Genomic DNA, 17,230 nt, shown 5'->3' with positions numbered 1-17,230 from the left:
AAAGTTTTTTTTCATCCTACAAGATCAAATTAAATACCACTTTAATGTAATCATTAAAAAGCTAACACAATAAAACCACAAACGCATAAATTAAAACCATAAAAACTCGAGAATAGATTTAAACTGAAATGAACAGTGCTCTCAGACATTTTTCATAAATACTAGGCCAAGTTTTATTACAATATTTGTAGACCATAACTAGTGGGGCATTCCTAGATTTCTTTTTATTATTATTATTATTATTGAGCTAAGATTTAAAATGACAAAAATACAGAAATGGGAGGGGAAAAAAAAGAAAAGAAAAAAGCTCATCCTCAGAAATATTCACTGGAGAAAAAAAAAAAGGTGTCAATTAGCTCCTGTATCCCCTATGCATAGTGTACAACTGAACACAATAGGTAAGCCAAGCTAACAGGGCACATTTTGGTTTGATTTTGTCTCTTTGAATGAACAGATTTGTGATGGTCCAGGTTTTGCCAGCTTTACTTTCACTTATGGCCCATCGTGATGGTCGTGTGCCTCTCCCAAATCTGCGACCCATCCGAGCAGTTACACTGGGGAAGCTCTATAAGCTCTAGTCTCCATCCGCCATTTTCAGCACACTGGGAAGCAGGTAGACCAAAAACTACACCGTGCCGGTGAAAACAACAGGTAAGTGTTCAAAGAACCCCAGGCTCACATTTTTATTTCAATCAAGCCTTTGCACCGCTGCTCTGAATGGCTTGGAAAGCAGGAGGACACCTTGCGAGCTGAGTGAGCTGCTTCGGGTTAGTGCACTTCTGAGTGCTCGGATTGATGATAACAATCAAATCTGTTTGCCCTGCCAGTCCACACAGCAACCCGAGGGCTCTGCTGAAACATTTTAGAGAACTTTTTCTCTCGTAGAAGATTCCTGGAGCGAAAATGTGACTAAGTGTAGTTAAAGCGCGATGTGTGTTTGTTTGCCTGAAAGTCGCGATATACAACCTGAGCAGCTGTGCACGAGCTGGGTTAATTCACTATTTAACGGCATCTGGTTTCCATGACAATATTTGAAACACAAGGATACATTTTACATCTATTTTGCATAGGCTATAACCCGTGATTGATTTACGATTTGTTTTTTATTCAGGTTTATTATAATTATGCTGCATGGGAGCATATTAGTATTGTGTGTGTGAATAAAAAATCCTCCTCCAAATATCGTACTGTAAGTGTTTGCTGGGGTTTCTTTGAAGAATTTGGAAACTTTTTCGCTGTTAGTTGAAGCATCTTCGGCTGTGGGTGCTGAAACGCCTCGTTTCTTTGTCCCACAGTGACCGTCTATTATTAACAAAGACTTCTCATTCATCTCTGGATCTTATTCATGCTCCTGCCTCGCAAGCCATCCTTTTCTGAATTCTTACATATAGTTTACAGAACACGTTAAAATGCAATAAACACAGTAGGACAGTGGATGGTGAACTTAAAGGTGCACTCAGCAATTTTTTTTTTTTTTTTGCTAATTAAATAAGTTAAAGTAAATTAAAAACATTTTGAGAAATGTATTTTATTTAAAATGATACATTCACATTAAACAAAGACCGAAATCATATCAGTTTTATTTTATGTTTATCGCATAGAGTGGGTCGCACCCTCATGGACACTGCCATGTTGGAATATTTAAGAATAATACATTTTTAAGCCAATATGATGGTGTCTAACCATTTTATTTTATTTTTTTATTTTTATTTTTACAGTTACAGCAGATTATTTTATGAAAAGTGGATTGCAAAACCAGGTTTATTTGAAGACTAGATTAGAAATTACTGGGACAAAAAAAGCCATTTTAATGTTAGATTAAAATGACTGATTATAGGGTTACATTGATTGATTAATACAATTCTGGTGGCAAAGGTTTATCATTATAAAGTTATTCCGCACATTTATGAGACTGTTACTTCAGAGGAGGTCACTGCTGCAGACTAATTTAATTTTTATTGTACTGACAAGATAAAATAATGAATCCTCTCTGCTCTGAGAGAAATGTTCTTTTTGTGGCTGTACGACCACACGTAGGCTAATGCAAATTAGAAATCACATTTTATTCACTACTGAGATTTGAGTCTAATGATGTCATGAATCATTTCTGCAAGCGTCCATCCTGACAAAAAGCGTTTGAATTTGATTCCAAAAGCATGTTTAACACACTTTCTGTTGTGTTGGGTTTGCATGCTCCAGTGGAAGCCGAGAATCTGTCTGCGACCTCCGCGCTTATGTAACAGTGTCACATCAGAGAGGCCCCTTGTGTGTCATGCTGTTTTCTCAATTTCCCCTTTTTCTCTGTAGCTGTCATCCAATCCTGATGACAATGTTCTACTTACCGTCCTGTCAGCTCTGGTTATTGCTCTATTCTTATGTTTTGAGAAGAATTCTCTGCAGACCCACAACAAAATGCGTCATCATTTCTAAAACTGTGGGATTTGCACCTATATGCCTGACTAAATGATATGTTTTTGAGGGCTATTTCTCAGGTGGTTGGTTGGATCTAAGGTGAGGCCGGGTTAATTACACGTGTAATGTCTGTGAGGCCCCCGGGAATAGATACTGTTTATAGTCTAACCACACCTGTTAGGCCACAATTTGGTTTGAAAAACACCTTGAAGGTGATTCCTCTTCACTTTCTAAAACATCTCAGAAGTTATGATGCTAGAAAAGCAACTTGATCATTTGCTGGCGGATTTACCGTATTATGTTGTACATAATTAAAAACACTGCCTTTGGGTTTTTTGTTTTATGATTTTTTATGTTATTTTAATGTTATTTACAATGTATTATGCTTGCTGAGGCTGCATCTGTTTGCTCAAAAAATTTTTTAAAACGGTAATATTGTAAAATAGTATTACAATTTAAAAGAACTATGTTTGAAAATGTGATTTATATCTGTGATGGCTGAATTTGCAGCAGATATTAAATCATTCTAATGCTTGTGCTTAAGAAAACCTTTTTTTCCCTTTCTTATCAGTGTTAAAACCCGTTGGGCTGATTCATATTTTTTCAGTATTCTTTGATGAATAGAAAGTTGAACAGCATTTATTTGAAATCTAAATCTTTTGGAACTATTTAAAAGATTTTATTCTCACTTCTAATGAAAGTAATGCATCACTGCTGAATCGTTTCTTTCAACAACAACAAAAATCACACTGATGCCAACCTATCAAACAATAGTGCAAATAAAAGAAAAGCAAATATCAGAGACTTTGAGTTTAGTGAAGGAGTATTTGTGGTTTTACGCATTCCTTGAAATGGTCTTCTCATGCTTTCAGCCTTGGGGATCGTTTGAGAGCAAGTCTCATCCTGCATCATAAACATAAAGGATTATTTTGTTCTACAGTACATGGTGAAAATAACTGCTCCTATTCTCTGTTTTACAGGATCTATGAAATAAGAAAGGTTTTGGGGGGCTCAAAGTTCAGTTGAATGTTAAATCCTTGGTTGCAGGTATAGTGGTTTAATATAATTTAGACTAAATGCTTTCTTTTTTTTTCAAAAAAGTTCATACTATGAGTATGAGTACTATGAGCACTGGTTACATATAAACTGTAAAGTCCCCCCCTTCCCTTTTTTGAGGCTGTAATGGCTTTGCCTCAACAAGGAACATATGAAACCTTGGATGACATCCCAGCCCATGTGTGGAAGGGGCTGCCAAACAGCATGAAGCTGGGACCATCAGCTGTCACCCCCAATCGCATTGGTGAGCAGCAGCATGGTTGAGTACTTGTAAATGATTCTGTTAACGAGAAGTTGTGTGTTCATTATCGTCATTAATATTCATTAGTATTTTCTGTCTGATGAAAGCCTATGAAATGTTCCAAATCTTATTTTGTTTGATGTGTGAAATCGAGAATGCGCAGCACGCTGTGGTGGTGCCCTAGAAATATACAGATAAATGATTCATATTGAATATGCTTCGGAAATGGCTCTCTGAAGATCTAAAAGTGGCTCACTCTGAGGATTCAAAAACCTGTCAAAAAAAAAAAATATATATATATATATATATAAAAGTGAATGAATAGAGAAGACAATAAAATTTGTGTTTCCAATGTTTGCTTGCATAAGATTTCTCATGCTGTCCGTGTCTCTCTGTAGGTGTCTGGGCATCTAGAGTAATACCTAAAGGCAAAAGGTTTGGACCATTTGTGGGAGAACGAAAGAAGAGATCTCAAGTGACGAGCAATGTTTACATGTGGGAGGTACGTATTAGACAACACACACAGGAAACTCTAGTTCTGCCTGTCTAGAAGTCTGAATACACTGATGAACACAAAGCATGCTTGGATCTATATACACCACCGTTCAAGAATTCGGGGTCTTTTAAGGTTTTAATGTTTATGAATAAGACTATTATGCTCACCAAAAATACCGTAAAAACAACAACCCCAAACTTCTGAATGGCAGTGTATGTTTTAGCAGTGGTCCTTGATTAAATGCATATTGTTCCATTATCATTAGGTGTATTTTCCAGCCTCGGGGTGGATGTGTGTAGATGCCACAGATCCAATGAAAGGAAACTGGTTGCGGTATGTGAACTGGGCACGCTCTTCTCAAGAGCAAAACCTCTTTCCACTGGAGATCAACAGAGCTATTTACTACAAAGTGTTAAGGGTAGGTTCACCTTTAACGTGTGAGGAGTTGGTTTGAGTTTGACCATGTTAGGTTATGATTGCAAAGAGCCTGGAGGAGATCCATATGTTTTCTTATTGATAATAATAAGAATAAATGGTTCTTGAGCATACCTGAATGTTAAATCAGCATATTAGAATGATTTCTGAAGGATCATGGGACACTGATGGAGTAATGGCTGATGAAAATTCAGCTTTGCATCACAGGAATACTTTACATTTTAAAATATATTAAAATAGAAAATAATTATTGTACATTTGAATTATGTTTCACAATATTCATGTTTAACTGTAGCTTTTAATCAAATCAAATAACACTGCATTGGGGAGCATAAGATACTTATTTTAAAAAACTTGAAATTATTAAATAATTAGCTTAAACTAATTAGCTCAGCGTATTAAAGCAAATTATTTTTTTAAGTTAGCTAGTATCAACTTTTTGTTAGCTAGTATCAACTTTTTTTCTACCACTATTAATATTAGATGTATAATGGGAAGAGAATTGTAAATGTGAATGGTGCTGTTGAACCCCCACTAAGCAAAGCAAGAGTTCTATTGTTTTTAAAAGTATGTACATTGCAAGGAATTAAAAATGCACTTATAGCCTACAATTTTATGTATGCTTATATAACCCTAAATTATAATCTTATATAAATGTATTTTTTTACTGTTTAAAAGGGGCTGTTAATAAAATAAATCTCATTATTGTATTGGAATTCTTTTTTTTTATGCTTTACACTGAAAATTTACAGTACCTCTTTGCAGCCCCCTCGGGGTCCCAGTTTGAAGACCCCTACACTCATATATATTTTTTCATTTTTTCTATGTATGTGGTAGTTGATAGATGAACAGTGCACCTTTAACATAACTTAAATGCTATCAAATCTCCATTCCCTTAAAGGAGCTGTCTGATACTGCACCTTAGTTTGTTATGAGGGTCTGTTCCTAAATGCCTGACAGAGCGTCAAGGCCTAGATAGTATTTCATTCTATGGCATACCAAAAAGCTCTACTCTGATTGGTCCGTGTACTCCCCATCAGCCAATCGGACCGGGCGAAGAACTTCTCGTGTGGTACAATGGGGAAGACAATCCTGAGATAGCAGCTGCATTAGAGGAAGAAAGGACTAGCAACCTGAGCAAGAAGAGTTCACCTAGAGCAAAGCGAGGTAAAATGAAGACACTGCCTCTTATTGCTCATACCTGGTGTTTTTTCTATAGATTTATCTAGCCGGCGTCCGAAAACACGTTTATTATATGTTTGGAAGCGTTCGCAGTCGCTAGCTGGAACTAGCATGTTAGCCACCTGGCTATTCGCCCGTTTTATACGAAGATGATTCAAAAACAGGAATTATCCATGACGTTATGTTGTCATCAACTTTGTTAAAAAGAAACTCAGGGACTGAGCCACAGTGCGGTTAAATATAACGTACTCTTCCTCAAGTTGATGAGCGGTCGGTTAGTCGACTTGCAGACACGGACCTTATTCCAGTGTCTCCAAATCTAGTGAACTTCTCACCTAGAGCATTGTGAGCATCATGGACACGTTCGAGTGTTCGATTTAAACCGTTCAAACGCGCGTGTGATGCTCGAGCATGCCATCTAGATGGACAGCTCGCTAGGTTTAGAAACACAACCCATGACTAACGAGATGACCTTCCAGACCCTCCCTGCAAAGCGTTTGACTAAACGAGCCATAAAATAAACAGAGTTTAACCTCTAAAACAGATAGACACGAGTCGCACACCACTTCATTACATGATTTATTTGATGCTTATAAACTTGTACATAATTTAAGAAACGTTCGTGGGAATTAATTTTACTATAAAATGTTGCACAATTATATTTTTGAGTTTAAACGGTTGTATCTGGGCTGGATGTAATCTATAGGCGGATGTAAGAATGACTGAAAATGACGATTTAAACTTTCTCTTGAGAAGATCATTTGCTGGACCTTTCATTGAGGAAATAGGAATTTTACTTTCATCTGTTCAATGACAGTGCAGCTAAATGCATGAAGTTTAAGTTAGCTTAAGTCCAGTTTTACTTTTAAAAACCTAAGTAAAAGCTGGCCTCCAAATACTTGCATGTAAATGACATCCAAAAGTTTGCTGTCACACAGTTTAAAAATCGAGAGGGATTGAGGGATTTATCTGCATAAATCCTTTATGATGCAAAAGCAGGAAAGTCTGGATGTGCATTACAGACAGTTTGCCATGTTTTGTGCATTGAAACATTAAGTTAATTTTGTTTGAAAACATTCTTGGTTGTGTAGAGAATGTAACCGATTAGCATTTGAAGACAAAGTAGTAAACTGATTTGTGGGAATGACTGTTTGACAAGTAAAGTCAGATGACCAAGTTTGTTAAATGTGTCTCTTTTATGTATCGGGTTTTGTACAAGATGCTCCCAAGTTGACCTTGGACAGCTTGTTTCTTTTCTTGGCTGAGACAATTTCTGTGAACCTCTGTGTAAATTTACATAAAAGCATTTGTAATTTGCCAGCATTCACAATTAAATGGAAAGTTAATTAATTCTGTTGTCATTTTCTCACCCTCAAATCACTCCAAACCTATCTTCTGTGAAGCACAAAAGGAGATACTTTTAAGGATATCTCAGTGTGTTTTTCCCCCTTCATCATCTTTTGTGTTCCATACAAGTCAACTGCTGTTCAGTAACAATGAATGTTCCCTACAGTTATCATGTAATAATGGTGATGTAGATTTTATTCTAGACATTAAATATGAAAACAAGCACTTCTTTGCCTGTGTCATGTACAGTGCTGCAGTTACTGAGTTGTCGGTCTGGTTTTGTGGTGAGCTGCTCGTGTAGAAAAGAAGGCTGTGACACACTTGTTTTGGATCTTGCAGGTGGAGCTCTTGATTCTAGCTAATGTACCAGATGTTCTTCCAAAACTTCATGCTTTACAGTTTTAAGTTTTTATTTATGAAATTTCAGTTTATATCGTATGAAATATTTATACTTCTATGGAATGTCATTGGATTCAGTTATTGTAGGTTTTGACAGATAAGAAACCTAAACCTAATTGCTTTTTGCTGGCTTTAGTAAGTTTTCAAAGTTTTCTATTTTTCTAAAAATAGATTGTTTCTCCCTAAAGCAAGGAGGAAGCTGTCGGAAAAAGCCAGACAGGCTGATTTGGGTGGATTCTGTGAACCGAAGAAATCGAGTGCTGCTGAAACCTCAATTGCAGAGATGCGGGACTCAGAGGAAGGTAGGTTTTGCTCTTCATCAGCCCCTGGCAGGGTTTTGTGCCGTTCACAAGTATGTTTTTGCCTAGTCATAATATTTTTGTTATGGTTAACAGTAGGACTGCAACCATCAATTATTTTGATAATTAGTACATCACTTTATTTAATTGTTTTTTTTAAAAGGCCAAAAAGCCCCCCAAAAAACCATGTTATTCTACATCCTGCCCAAGGTTATTCTTTAAACAATGTGCAAATTGATTTGTTTCTGAATTTCTACAATTTATAGATTAGGATATACCCATAAAATGAAAGTTGTGCACAGCATACTATGGAAGTAAAATAATGACAAATGTTTTTGAAACAAAAAAGCATTTTGAATTGCACTAACTGAATAAATTATGCATTAAATTAACAGTTCTATTTTCTGGGCTTGCATTTTTAGCAGCTGAAATTTAATAGTTCTTTAAGCTGTCGATATTTTAATTAAAAATATTTCATGATTAAAAATTCAATAATTCTCATTCACTGTCCAGAGTTCACTTCCAAAATATTCTGTAATATTCTTTTTAAAAATACGATGTATAATATTCAACAGACAATCTTTAGTCAATTTTTTCACTTTACAAATTCCCTTCCTCTAATTTAGTGGTTCAAATTTGGCAGAAAATTTAATGGATGATCTACATCTGCTGTTAGTCTCTTACCAGCAGGTGGCACAAGACCAAAGCAACAAGTAAACCAAGACATTCAATCACAAAAACTGATTTGCAGAAATGGAGCAAGCATTAGAAGTTATGATTATCAGGGCCAGTATGTATATGCGTAAAAGCTGTTGCTTGTTTCCCCGTGAAGCCACATGTAAGCATTTGAATTTTATTGTACCTTTTCGCAGCATATTCACCTAGGCTGCTTTAGGGATCATCTGCAAATTTACCTCACAGTTTAAAACAAAGTTCAATTATTTATTCAATGTTATGTTTACATAGCTAGAGTGAATGTCAGAGGGCAAACTGACTAAATATATATTGCCAATATCTCGCCGTAGACAATACTACAACTAAGTACACAAATATTTTTAAGAAAAAAAAGCGTACAGAAATTCAGCAAAACGTGGCTTTTCATGTTCCAAATGTTGTTCTATGTGTGTAGGAACCAGACTGATTTACTACAGTTGAAATTTCCTTACTGTATATACAGTACATAATTATTCTTAGGAAAATTGCTGTAATTCGCCTATTTTATTTTTTTCATCTTCAAGGAAAAACAAAATACAAAAAAAACATTGGACTTTTTAACCTTGTGAGTGGATTGTCAGACAGTCCCTTTGGCACCGTGCATCATGTCTTCTACAGTTAAAATGTGCAGCTACAATACACAGGCGGTTTTGAATACATGTCGATATAAAGTGGTTGCATATTGTTTAAACTAACTATGGTAGTGATATCTTTGTCGACTCTGTAGAACAGTAGCAAGGGAAAGCCCATGTCCAGCAAATAGCGAACCTAAAACTAAAATTACTGTGTTAAAAAAAAGTGATTATAAAGAAAATGCAGAGTGTTGCGTTCTTCTGACCTCATCTACTTGCCTGTATAGTTTGCCAGTATTACAAATCAGCATCACACAAGCCATGATATAAAGTTAAAGAAACTAAGCAACCGACATCAGTATCTTAGATGTAATATTAGTTCTGTATATCAGTGTCGGGTAAAATAGCATTAAAATCTCCTTTGTTAGAGAAAGCTACTTACATGTGGCTTCACAGGGAAACAAGCAGCAGCAAAGATGCTGAATTAAATATATAATAAATAAACAGCTTTTGAGTCAGATTTTCCGCTTATACATAATGGCCCTAATAATCTTAACTTCTACTGTTTGCTTCATTTCTCCAAATGAGATTTTGTGATTTGAATGTCTTGCTTTACTTTTTTCTTTGGTCTTGTGCCACCTGCTGGTGAGCTACTAACAGCAGATGTAGATCATGCATCGTACTCTACTGCTGTTCCTGCAGAGCAATGCTGAATCTGCAGAATTTGAACCACTGAATTAGTGGAAGTGAATTTGTAAAGTGAAATAAATTGGACTGAAAATTGCCTGTCAAATTTTATACATCGTATTTTTAAACATTGAATATTTTAGAGTGAACTTTGGAAGGTGAATATGAATAGGGGGATTCGTGGCCTAGTGGTTAGAGAGTTTGACTCCTAACCCTAGGGTTGTGGGTTCGAATCTCAAGCTGGCAATATGATGACTTAAGTGCCCTTGAGCAAGGCACCGAACCCCCAACTGCTCCCCAGGTGCCGCTGCATAAATGGCTGCCCACTGCTCCGGGTGTGTGTTCACGGTTTGTGTGTGTTCACTGCTGTGGGTGTGCACTTTGGATGGGTTAAATACAGAGCACAAATTCTGAGTATGGGTCACCATACTTGGCTGGATGTCACTTCACTGAATTATTAGAAAATGTGTGTAAAATGTCTTGAATTGAAATATTGAAAGCTTTAATAAACAACTGTTAAATTTCACCCCCTTAAAATGCAAACTCTGACAATACAAGGCATAAACATTTCAGAACTGTTAATGCAATGCATTATTTTTTCAGTTAGCGCAATTCAACATGCTTTTTTGACAATTGTAATTATTTTACTTCCGTAGGACACACACCTGACTAAATGAATGAAATTAGTTTAGAATTATTTCTCTACCGATTTTGTGGATTAGTTCCAGCCCTAGTTGTAGTGTTATTGTAACAGAATTATGCCTTTATATAAATCATTTTCAACTTCAGTAATGATTTTGCATTTTTAAATATATTTTTCTTGTTATTCAGGGATTAATGGTGAGGAAAGATCCCCTTCACCTTCAGAGTTGCAACAGGAGAATGCAGCTTCCCAGTCGTCTTATACGGAAAATGAAAATCCTGTCCAGTCTCATACGATAGACATGAACCAGAGGGAAGGATTGGATGAGGAAAATGCAGAGGATGATGGACAACTTCAGCAGCCCCAGTTAAATCAGAGCCCACAGCATCCCTCTAAGGCAGAATCAGTTGATGGGAATGAAAAGTCTCTCTTGAATTTATTTTCAGGCAGCCCTGCAGAAGAAAGCTCTGAGAGTCCACTGTGTGATACAGAGTGTATATCATCTTTAGCGAATCCTGAGTTGGAGGCAGAGGGGGATTTCGAGGATGACCCCCAAGGAGGAACTTACCCCTGTCAGCATTGCGAGCGACATTTCTCCACCAAACAAGGCCTGGAACGCCACGCTCACATTCACACTACTTCAAACCATCAAACTCATACTTTTAAATGCCGGTATTGTGCCAAGCCCTTTGGCTCTCAGGTAGGCAGGCGCAGACATGAACGTAGACATGAGAATGGGAGTAAAACTTTAAATAGGCCCGGATCACTTAGCGGAACAACGTTCCTCCACAGTCCCACGGCACCCAATGATTCTGCTACCTCTGGCAGTGCATCCTCGCCAAGCCATTCAGTCATTATGAACACACAGAACAGTCCACCTCAGCAAACCTCTGACAGTTTGAAAAAAGAGCTTGGTGCTGAATCTGATCGACCTTTTATATTGAATGAGAATGGGGAGTCAAAAGAGCTTCATCCTTGCAAGTACTGTAACAAGGCTTTCGGCACACACACCAACATGCGCAGACACCAGCGCAGAATCCACGAGCGGCATCTAATGCCAAAAGGTGTTCGACGGAAAGGTATGCTTCTGCAAGATGGCTCCTCCCATCAGCAGCAGCATGAACAAGGGCAGCCTGTTTCGCTCCTGGAAAAGTCTCCAAGTGCCAGTCCACCACCAATTTATGTGCCCAGTGTGGAGTCTGAGGATGAGGGGGATAGAGAGGATTGTATGGTGGATATCTCTAACAACATTTCGGAAAATCTCAGCCATTACATTGATGGAAAGATCCCATCTACAAGCACAGTGAGCAACTGTGAGTTCATTGAGGTTGATTCAAGCACTGCAGCATTGTTTGGCCTTGATGCGCTCATTCTAAGTCCCAAACAAACACAGACTTGTCCAGTGAAAGAAGTTTCATGCGTAGCTCAGACAGCTTCTAAAAGACGAACTACTACACCACCACTGCTGCCTGCTGTGAAAATGGAAACAGAAACAGCATCCTCCTCTTCCTCCCTGTCCTCCCCTTCCTCTCAGTCATCTTTGTTGGTAGGAAACATTTTCTCCCAGTCAACTGAAACGTTAGCTGGTCAGAAGGAGAAAACGGTTTATCTCTCTCCAAAACTCAAACAATTACTACAGGCCCCGGATGGTCAGAAACCAGCCATAGGTCTAATTACAGATGGCCATAGATTGACCACCCCGCTTTCCGTAACTTCACTTCCTACTGTCCAAGGAAAGTTTAAAAGAAGGACTGCCTCCCCTCCCACAACTTCACAGAGTAGCCCGCCACAAATAAATGACAGCATAAGCCTTGCAACTGGGGTTTCATGCTCTCTGAAGGTGCCAAAGATTGAAAGCCATTGCATGACACATTCCTGGAGTTTGTCCAGCAAAGATCATGGGGATGCTGTAAGCCTAACAGGAAAAGACTGGTCTCCTTCAAGAAGCGGGGGGAATTCTTGCAATCAGCAGCCGCTTGACCTTTCGAATTCCTTCAGTAAAAATGACAATAGTGTAAGCAAGGGCTCTGGAGAGGCTGTGCTTGACTTAAGTATGAACCGTAAAAGTCCTGTCGACCATGAAGTAAAGACGAGCTCAGCCACACTAATGCCACATGTAAAAAGAAAGAAACCCAATACCAGCATTTTAGAGAAAGTCTTAATGAACGAGTATGCTGGCCTAAACTCACCTGGAGATGAAGGATCCAATACTCTTGGAAGCCCTGACGTTCTTTCGTCCTCTGAGAGTGCCACATGTGTTGGCCCCTCCAGTCCCGGATCAGGATCCGAGCACCTTCCTTGTGAATCAGCCTCTCCTCCTTCTCTGACCCCTATGACTATTAATCCATCCTCTCCGTCTTCATCTAGTATAGCATCATCTACACCCCCTCCTCCAGTCTTACCCACTATTCCATCACCTCCACCTTTATCATCACCTCATCTTCAGATGTCAGATGCCTCATCACCTGCCCCTTTTCCTGTATTGTCCCCTAAAATGTCCCCCAAGGCAGATAATAGTTTCGAGGAAGTGTCGGATTCGTCTGCTTTAACAGAATTATGCCATGATAGATTAAATTCCATTGTTAATGATTCAGACCAAACTGCTGAGCCGTTAGACCCTGCGATTTCTCCACTGCCTCAGGATGAAAAAAGACATTGTACAGCAGATTCATCTTCAAAGTCAGAAACACTACTTGAGGGCTCAAACCATGATTCTAAGCCTCAGTTTTTAAGAAATGCAGATCAAGCAGGTTCTTCTCGCCTAAAGTGGGATACTGCTTCTGAAACCAGCCAAAGCCATTCCTGTGAAGGAACTCTCCCTCAAGACCTCAATAATAAAACAGAAGGCAGACACAAATCAAAGTCTTTGCTTTCTACAGTACAATCAACTCCTAAAAAGGAGTCATCACCGACTTTCCTCAGCGAATTGCATTCTCCACAAAAGAGTTCAGAAGTTGATAAGTTGGTTGTAGAGGATATAATGAAAAAAGAGGGGGCGGTGGATATTACCACAAATGGGAGCAACACTTCACCTGGAACTCCACCCAGAAATTCTGATGAGTTTGAGACGCCAGAGCGGGAGACTTTTGTCAGGAATTTTGTATGTAACGTCTGCAAAGAGCCATTTCGCTCCATCAAAGACCTTAGTGGCCATATAATAGAGCATGCGTCAGAGTGGCCTTTTAAGTGTGAGTTTTGCGTGCAGTTATTTGGTAACGCCACTGCGCTGCTTGAGCACCGCTCCTCTTTCCATGGTGTAGGAAGAATTTATATTTGCTCCATTTGCTCAAAGGAGTTTGCCTTCCTCTGCAATCTCCAGCAACATCAAAGTGACCTACATCCAAGTCAGAGTTGCACTCACACTGTTGTTGAAAACGGGAAGCTCAGACCTCAGAATTACACCGATCCTGCATGCGTAAATGTGGAGAAAGACGCTGTTCTTGTCTCTATTGCTGGAGCAACCTGTGAGGATTCTTCTGAGGAGTGCAACGGTGACACTAAAAAGGTGGAAGACGAGGAAAATGGCCATGAGGACCCTACAGAAGAACTATACACTACAATAAAGATTATGGCCTCTGAGGCTGGTAAACCAAAAGGTCCAGATGTACGGCTTGGCATTAATCAACACTACCCCAGCTTTAAGCCTCCACCCTTCCCGTACCACAACCGGACACCTGATAGCTCGATTGCCTCCGCCACTAATTTCACCACACACAACATCCCCCAAACATTTAGCACTGCGATCCGGTGTACCAAATGTGGAAACAGCTTTGACAACATGCCTGAGCTACATAAACACATATTAGTTTGTGCTAATGCTAGTGATAAGAGACGCTACACCCCTAAGAAGAATCCCATTCCTCTTAAACAGGTTGTGAAACAATCTCCGAATGGTCTTCTTAACACCACAGGAGAGTCTGCTGGGCAAAATGCTTTCCGCAGAATGGGTCAGCCAAAACGGCTCAACTTTAACCAAGATATAACCTCCAAAGCAAAGTTATCAGCCCTAAATAAGAAGAAAAACCAGCTAGTCCAGAAAGCCATATCTCAGAAGAACAAGTCTGCTGCCTCTGTAAAGAAACCAACAACCCGGGTAAAGGAAGAGGAGACCCATAAGCTCCACGCATGCCCATACTGTAGTAGAGAGTTCACATACCCAGCCAGCCTCAATAAGCACATCGCTTGCAGCTGTCCACAAAGACCTGTTGCCAAGAAGTCGAAAAAAGGCGCTCTGACACCTCAAGACAAAAACAGGAGTCTCCGAAGTCGAGCCACTGATCCTGAAGTCAAACAAGAACCAGGTTCTGAACCAAGTGCAAAGGCCTTGGGGAAAACCAGAGCCCGCAGCTCTGAGCCAGTTGAGAGTGAACTTCCACCAGGAAGTAAAGGAAAAGCACCTCAGGTACGTACAAAGAGGCTCTCCATGCATGCAGACAACACAGCACCACAAACTAAGAAAGTGAAAAAGAGCAATGAGCAACTTACTTCAATAACTCCTGCACTTACTGATGACTCTTCAACGCGACCACAGTCTAAAATGCAACGATCTAAAGAGGTTATTGTCAAGAAGGAGGTTGTTGTCAAAAAGGAGGCTGTTGTGAAAATGACACCGTCTAAGAAGGAAGAACGCTTTTCGACAAGGTCGCGGGAGAGAAAAGGTGGGCCAGTGACACGCAGTATACAGATGGCTAGTGCTTCAGCTCCTCTGGAAGTGAAGACTGAAGACCTCTCAAACCATGAAGCAGGACAGTCTGAGGTAATGTAGAATTCCACTGTTAGCATTAACATAATATATGTTTAGAGTTACATGTGTATATATATTTCTGAGTGTTTGATTTCAAAAATTTTCTCCCTAATGTGTTTATTTCAGGAGTCTCTATTGAAGCTAGCCAGGTAGAACACCACAGTCTCCAAAGGATTGCTTTAGTCAATGACTGGAAGGGGAACTTCTTTCAACTAAATTGGATTAACTTGATCACAGCCTGAATGTTCAGGGGGACCAGGAGTTATCTCCCTGCTCGTGTTTTGCGTTGGCTCATTGGCGGTTTCTTCTCAGTGCACTTTTATAAATAAGCCTTTAACCCTCTTATCCCAAAATGGACTAAAGAATATGATAAATAAATAAATCTCTATTAAGAAGAATATTACTTGATTTATAAATGTTGACCTTCTGGTTTTGCTAAGGTATTGCAAGATGCAATCATTCAACAGTTTCTCGTTCTTAGACTAATTCAGCCCATTTAATCTGTAAGGCTTTTGGATCCAGTGGTCTCCCAATGCATGTGCTTCTGTATACAGTATGATCGGAGACTCCTCTCTTCATGACCTGCTCCTCTTTTACAGAGAAAAATTATTTGAAGAGTATATATGTATATTTAAGTAAATGTAATCCTTCACAGGGAATGTTTATCATCTGAGAGGCTTTTTTGTTTTTACGTTGTTGTTGATGTTTTGTTTATTTTGACATGATAAATGAATTGAGCTGTTTGATACAGTCAGAGTGAGCAGGACAAGAAAGTTTGCTGGATGTAAAGGGTATTCGACCTTCACCTAGACCAGCCAAAACCATTTTTTCTTCTTTTCTTTTATCTGAACCTTTTGCAATCTACAGAATCTACAGCAGGGCTGCTGGCCATTAAAATTACACTAAAACTACAATTGGGAATTACGAACTCTGTTCTGCACTCGCATGAAAATAAATGAATAGTGCCATTATTACAACCCAAATTATGTAATTGTTACTTGCATCTAGTGATCTGGTCAGTCAGGTTACTTGTATCTGAAGAAAAGCACTTTATTGAGGCTAATTTGCCTTTTATTGATATCTCAAAGTTTGAGGTGATTTTACAATATGTGGTAACACCTGCTTAAACTGTATAAAAACAGCATTACTTTTCACTGGTGTATTATGAGCACGTTAGTCGTAGCCTGCGGCAACCTCAGAAATTTGCTTCCAGTCTAATAAGACCTAGTTAATGTCGCATTATTAGTATAATTAGCCGTTATTGCCATGATGCCACCACAAACACTCAGTTTCTTTGGTAACCCAGCATTACACAAACCTTTTTATCGTTTCTCATTTTTATAAAATGGATAAGGCCTCTTCTTTACTAGAACACCAACTGGACTTAATCCTTAGTGTTCTACCTCCTGGCTAGCCTTGAACTGATGCGTTTTCTGCCTTTGGACAGCGTAATCCCTCTCACTCCTAAGCCTGTCTCTGCCGTGTCATTTCCACTTTACAACCTGGACAATGAGGACAGGGATCTGGACAAGTTCTGAATGCTTGAAATGTTTTTTTTTTTAAGCAGGGTACTTGAAACAATACTTAATTTTCTTTGCAGAATTTTCAAAGAAATTTCATGTCTTTTGCTGTCCTGCATTGATATATTTTTGGGAATGAAGTGTTGACAGTGTTTTGTGATTATGAAATATAACCTTTACAAATGTAAAATGCTTTGTTCTAATTGATATTAAATCTTTTTTTTTTTTCTTCATTGCATATTTGATTTTAGCTTTTATTTTGACACTAGGTAAACCTTCAGAAAGTGTCCTGAGATACGGCACCAGTCAGTTTGTCACAAATGTAGACAATACTTAGGTTTGATCCTTTGCATCACTATCTATTGTCTGCATTGCTTCATGACTTATTTAGGCTTTTGCATAACGGTTTATAATCGTACATAAGGCCCAGTTTCACAAACAGGGCTTAGCTTAAGCCAGGGCTAGGCCTTAGTTAAATGAAAA

At 38.7% G+C, this 17,230-nt stretch overlaps 1 protein-coding gene across 3 annotated transcripts; it reads left to right on the top strand.

The window, feature by feature from the left end:
- Positions 1–425: 425 nt before the first annotated feature.
- On the top strand, positions 426–16,985 carry LOC113095941 (PR domain zinc finger protein 2-like). 3 transcript variants are annotated; one of them, XM_026261294.1, is made up of 9 exons: positions 426–651; positions 3,393–3,459; positions 3,589–3,712; positions 4,108–4,211; positions 4,471–4,623; positions 5,681–5,807; positions 7,757–7,870; positions 10,672–15,239; positions 15,354–16,985. In XM_026261294.1, exons 2-9 carry the CDS (start codon positions 3,439–3,441, stop codon positions 15,378–15,380), a joined length of 5,238 nt encoding a protein of 1,745 aa, XP_026117079.1. In that variant the 5' UTR covers positions 426–651; positions 3,393–3,438; the 3' UTR covers positions 15,381–16,985. The 3 variants fall into 3 exon arrangements, with proteins under 3 accessions (XP_026117079.1, XP_026117081.1, XP_026117082.1); XM_026261296.1 differs by lacking the exons at positions 426–651; positions 3,393–3,459 and having other exon boundaries at positions 3,564–3,712; XM_026261297.1 differs by lacking the exons at positions 426–651; positions 3,393–3,459; positions 3,589–3,712; positions 4,108–4,211; positions 4,471–4,623 and having other exon boundaries at positions 5,545–5,807; positions 7,740–7,870.
- Positions 16,986–17,230: the final 245 nt, after the last annotated feature.

The sequence above is a fragment of the Carassius auratus genome, unplaced genomic scaffold (assembly GCF_003368295.1).
Source record: "Carassius auratus strain Wakin unplaced genomic scaffold, ASM336829v1 scaf_tig00215808, whole genome shotgun sequence".
Lineage (NCBI taxonomy): Eukaryota > Metazoa > Chordata > Actinopteri > Cypriniformes > Cyprinidae > Carassius > Carassius auratus.
This window is presented reverse-complemented; position numbering and strand designations above follow the sequence as displayed.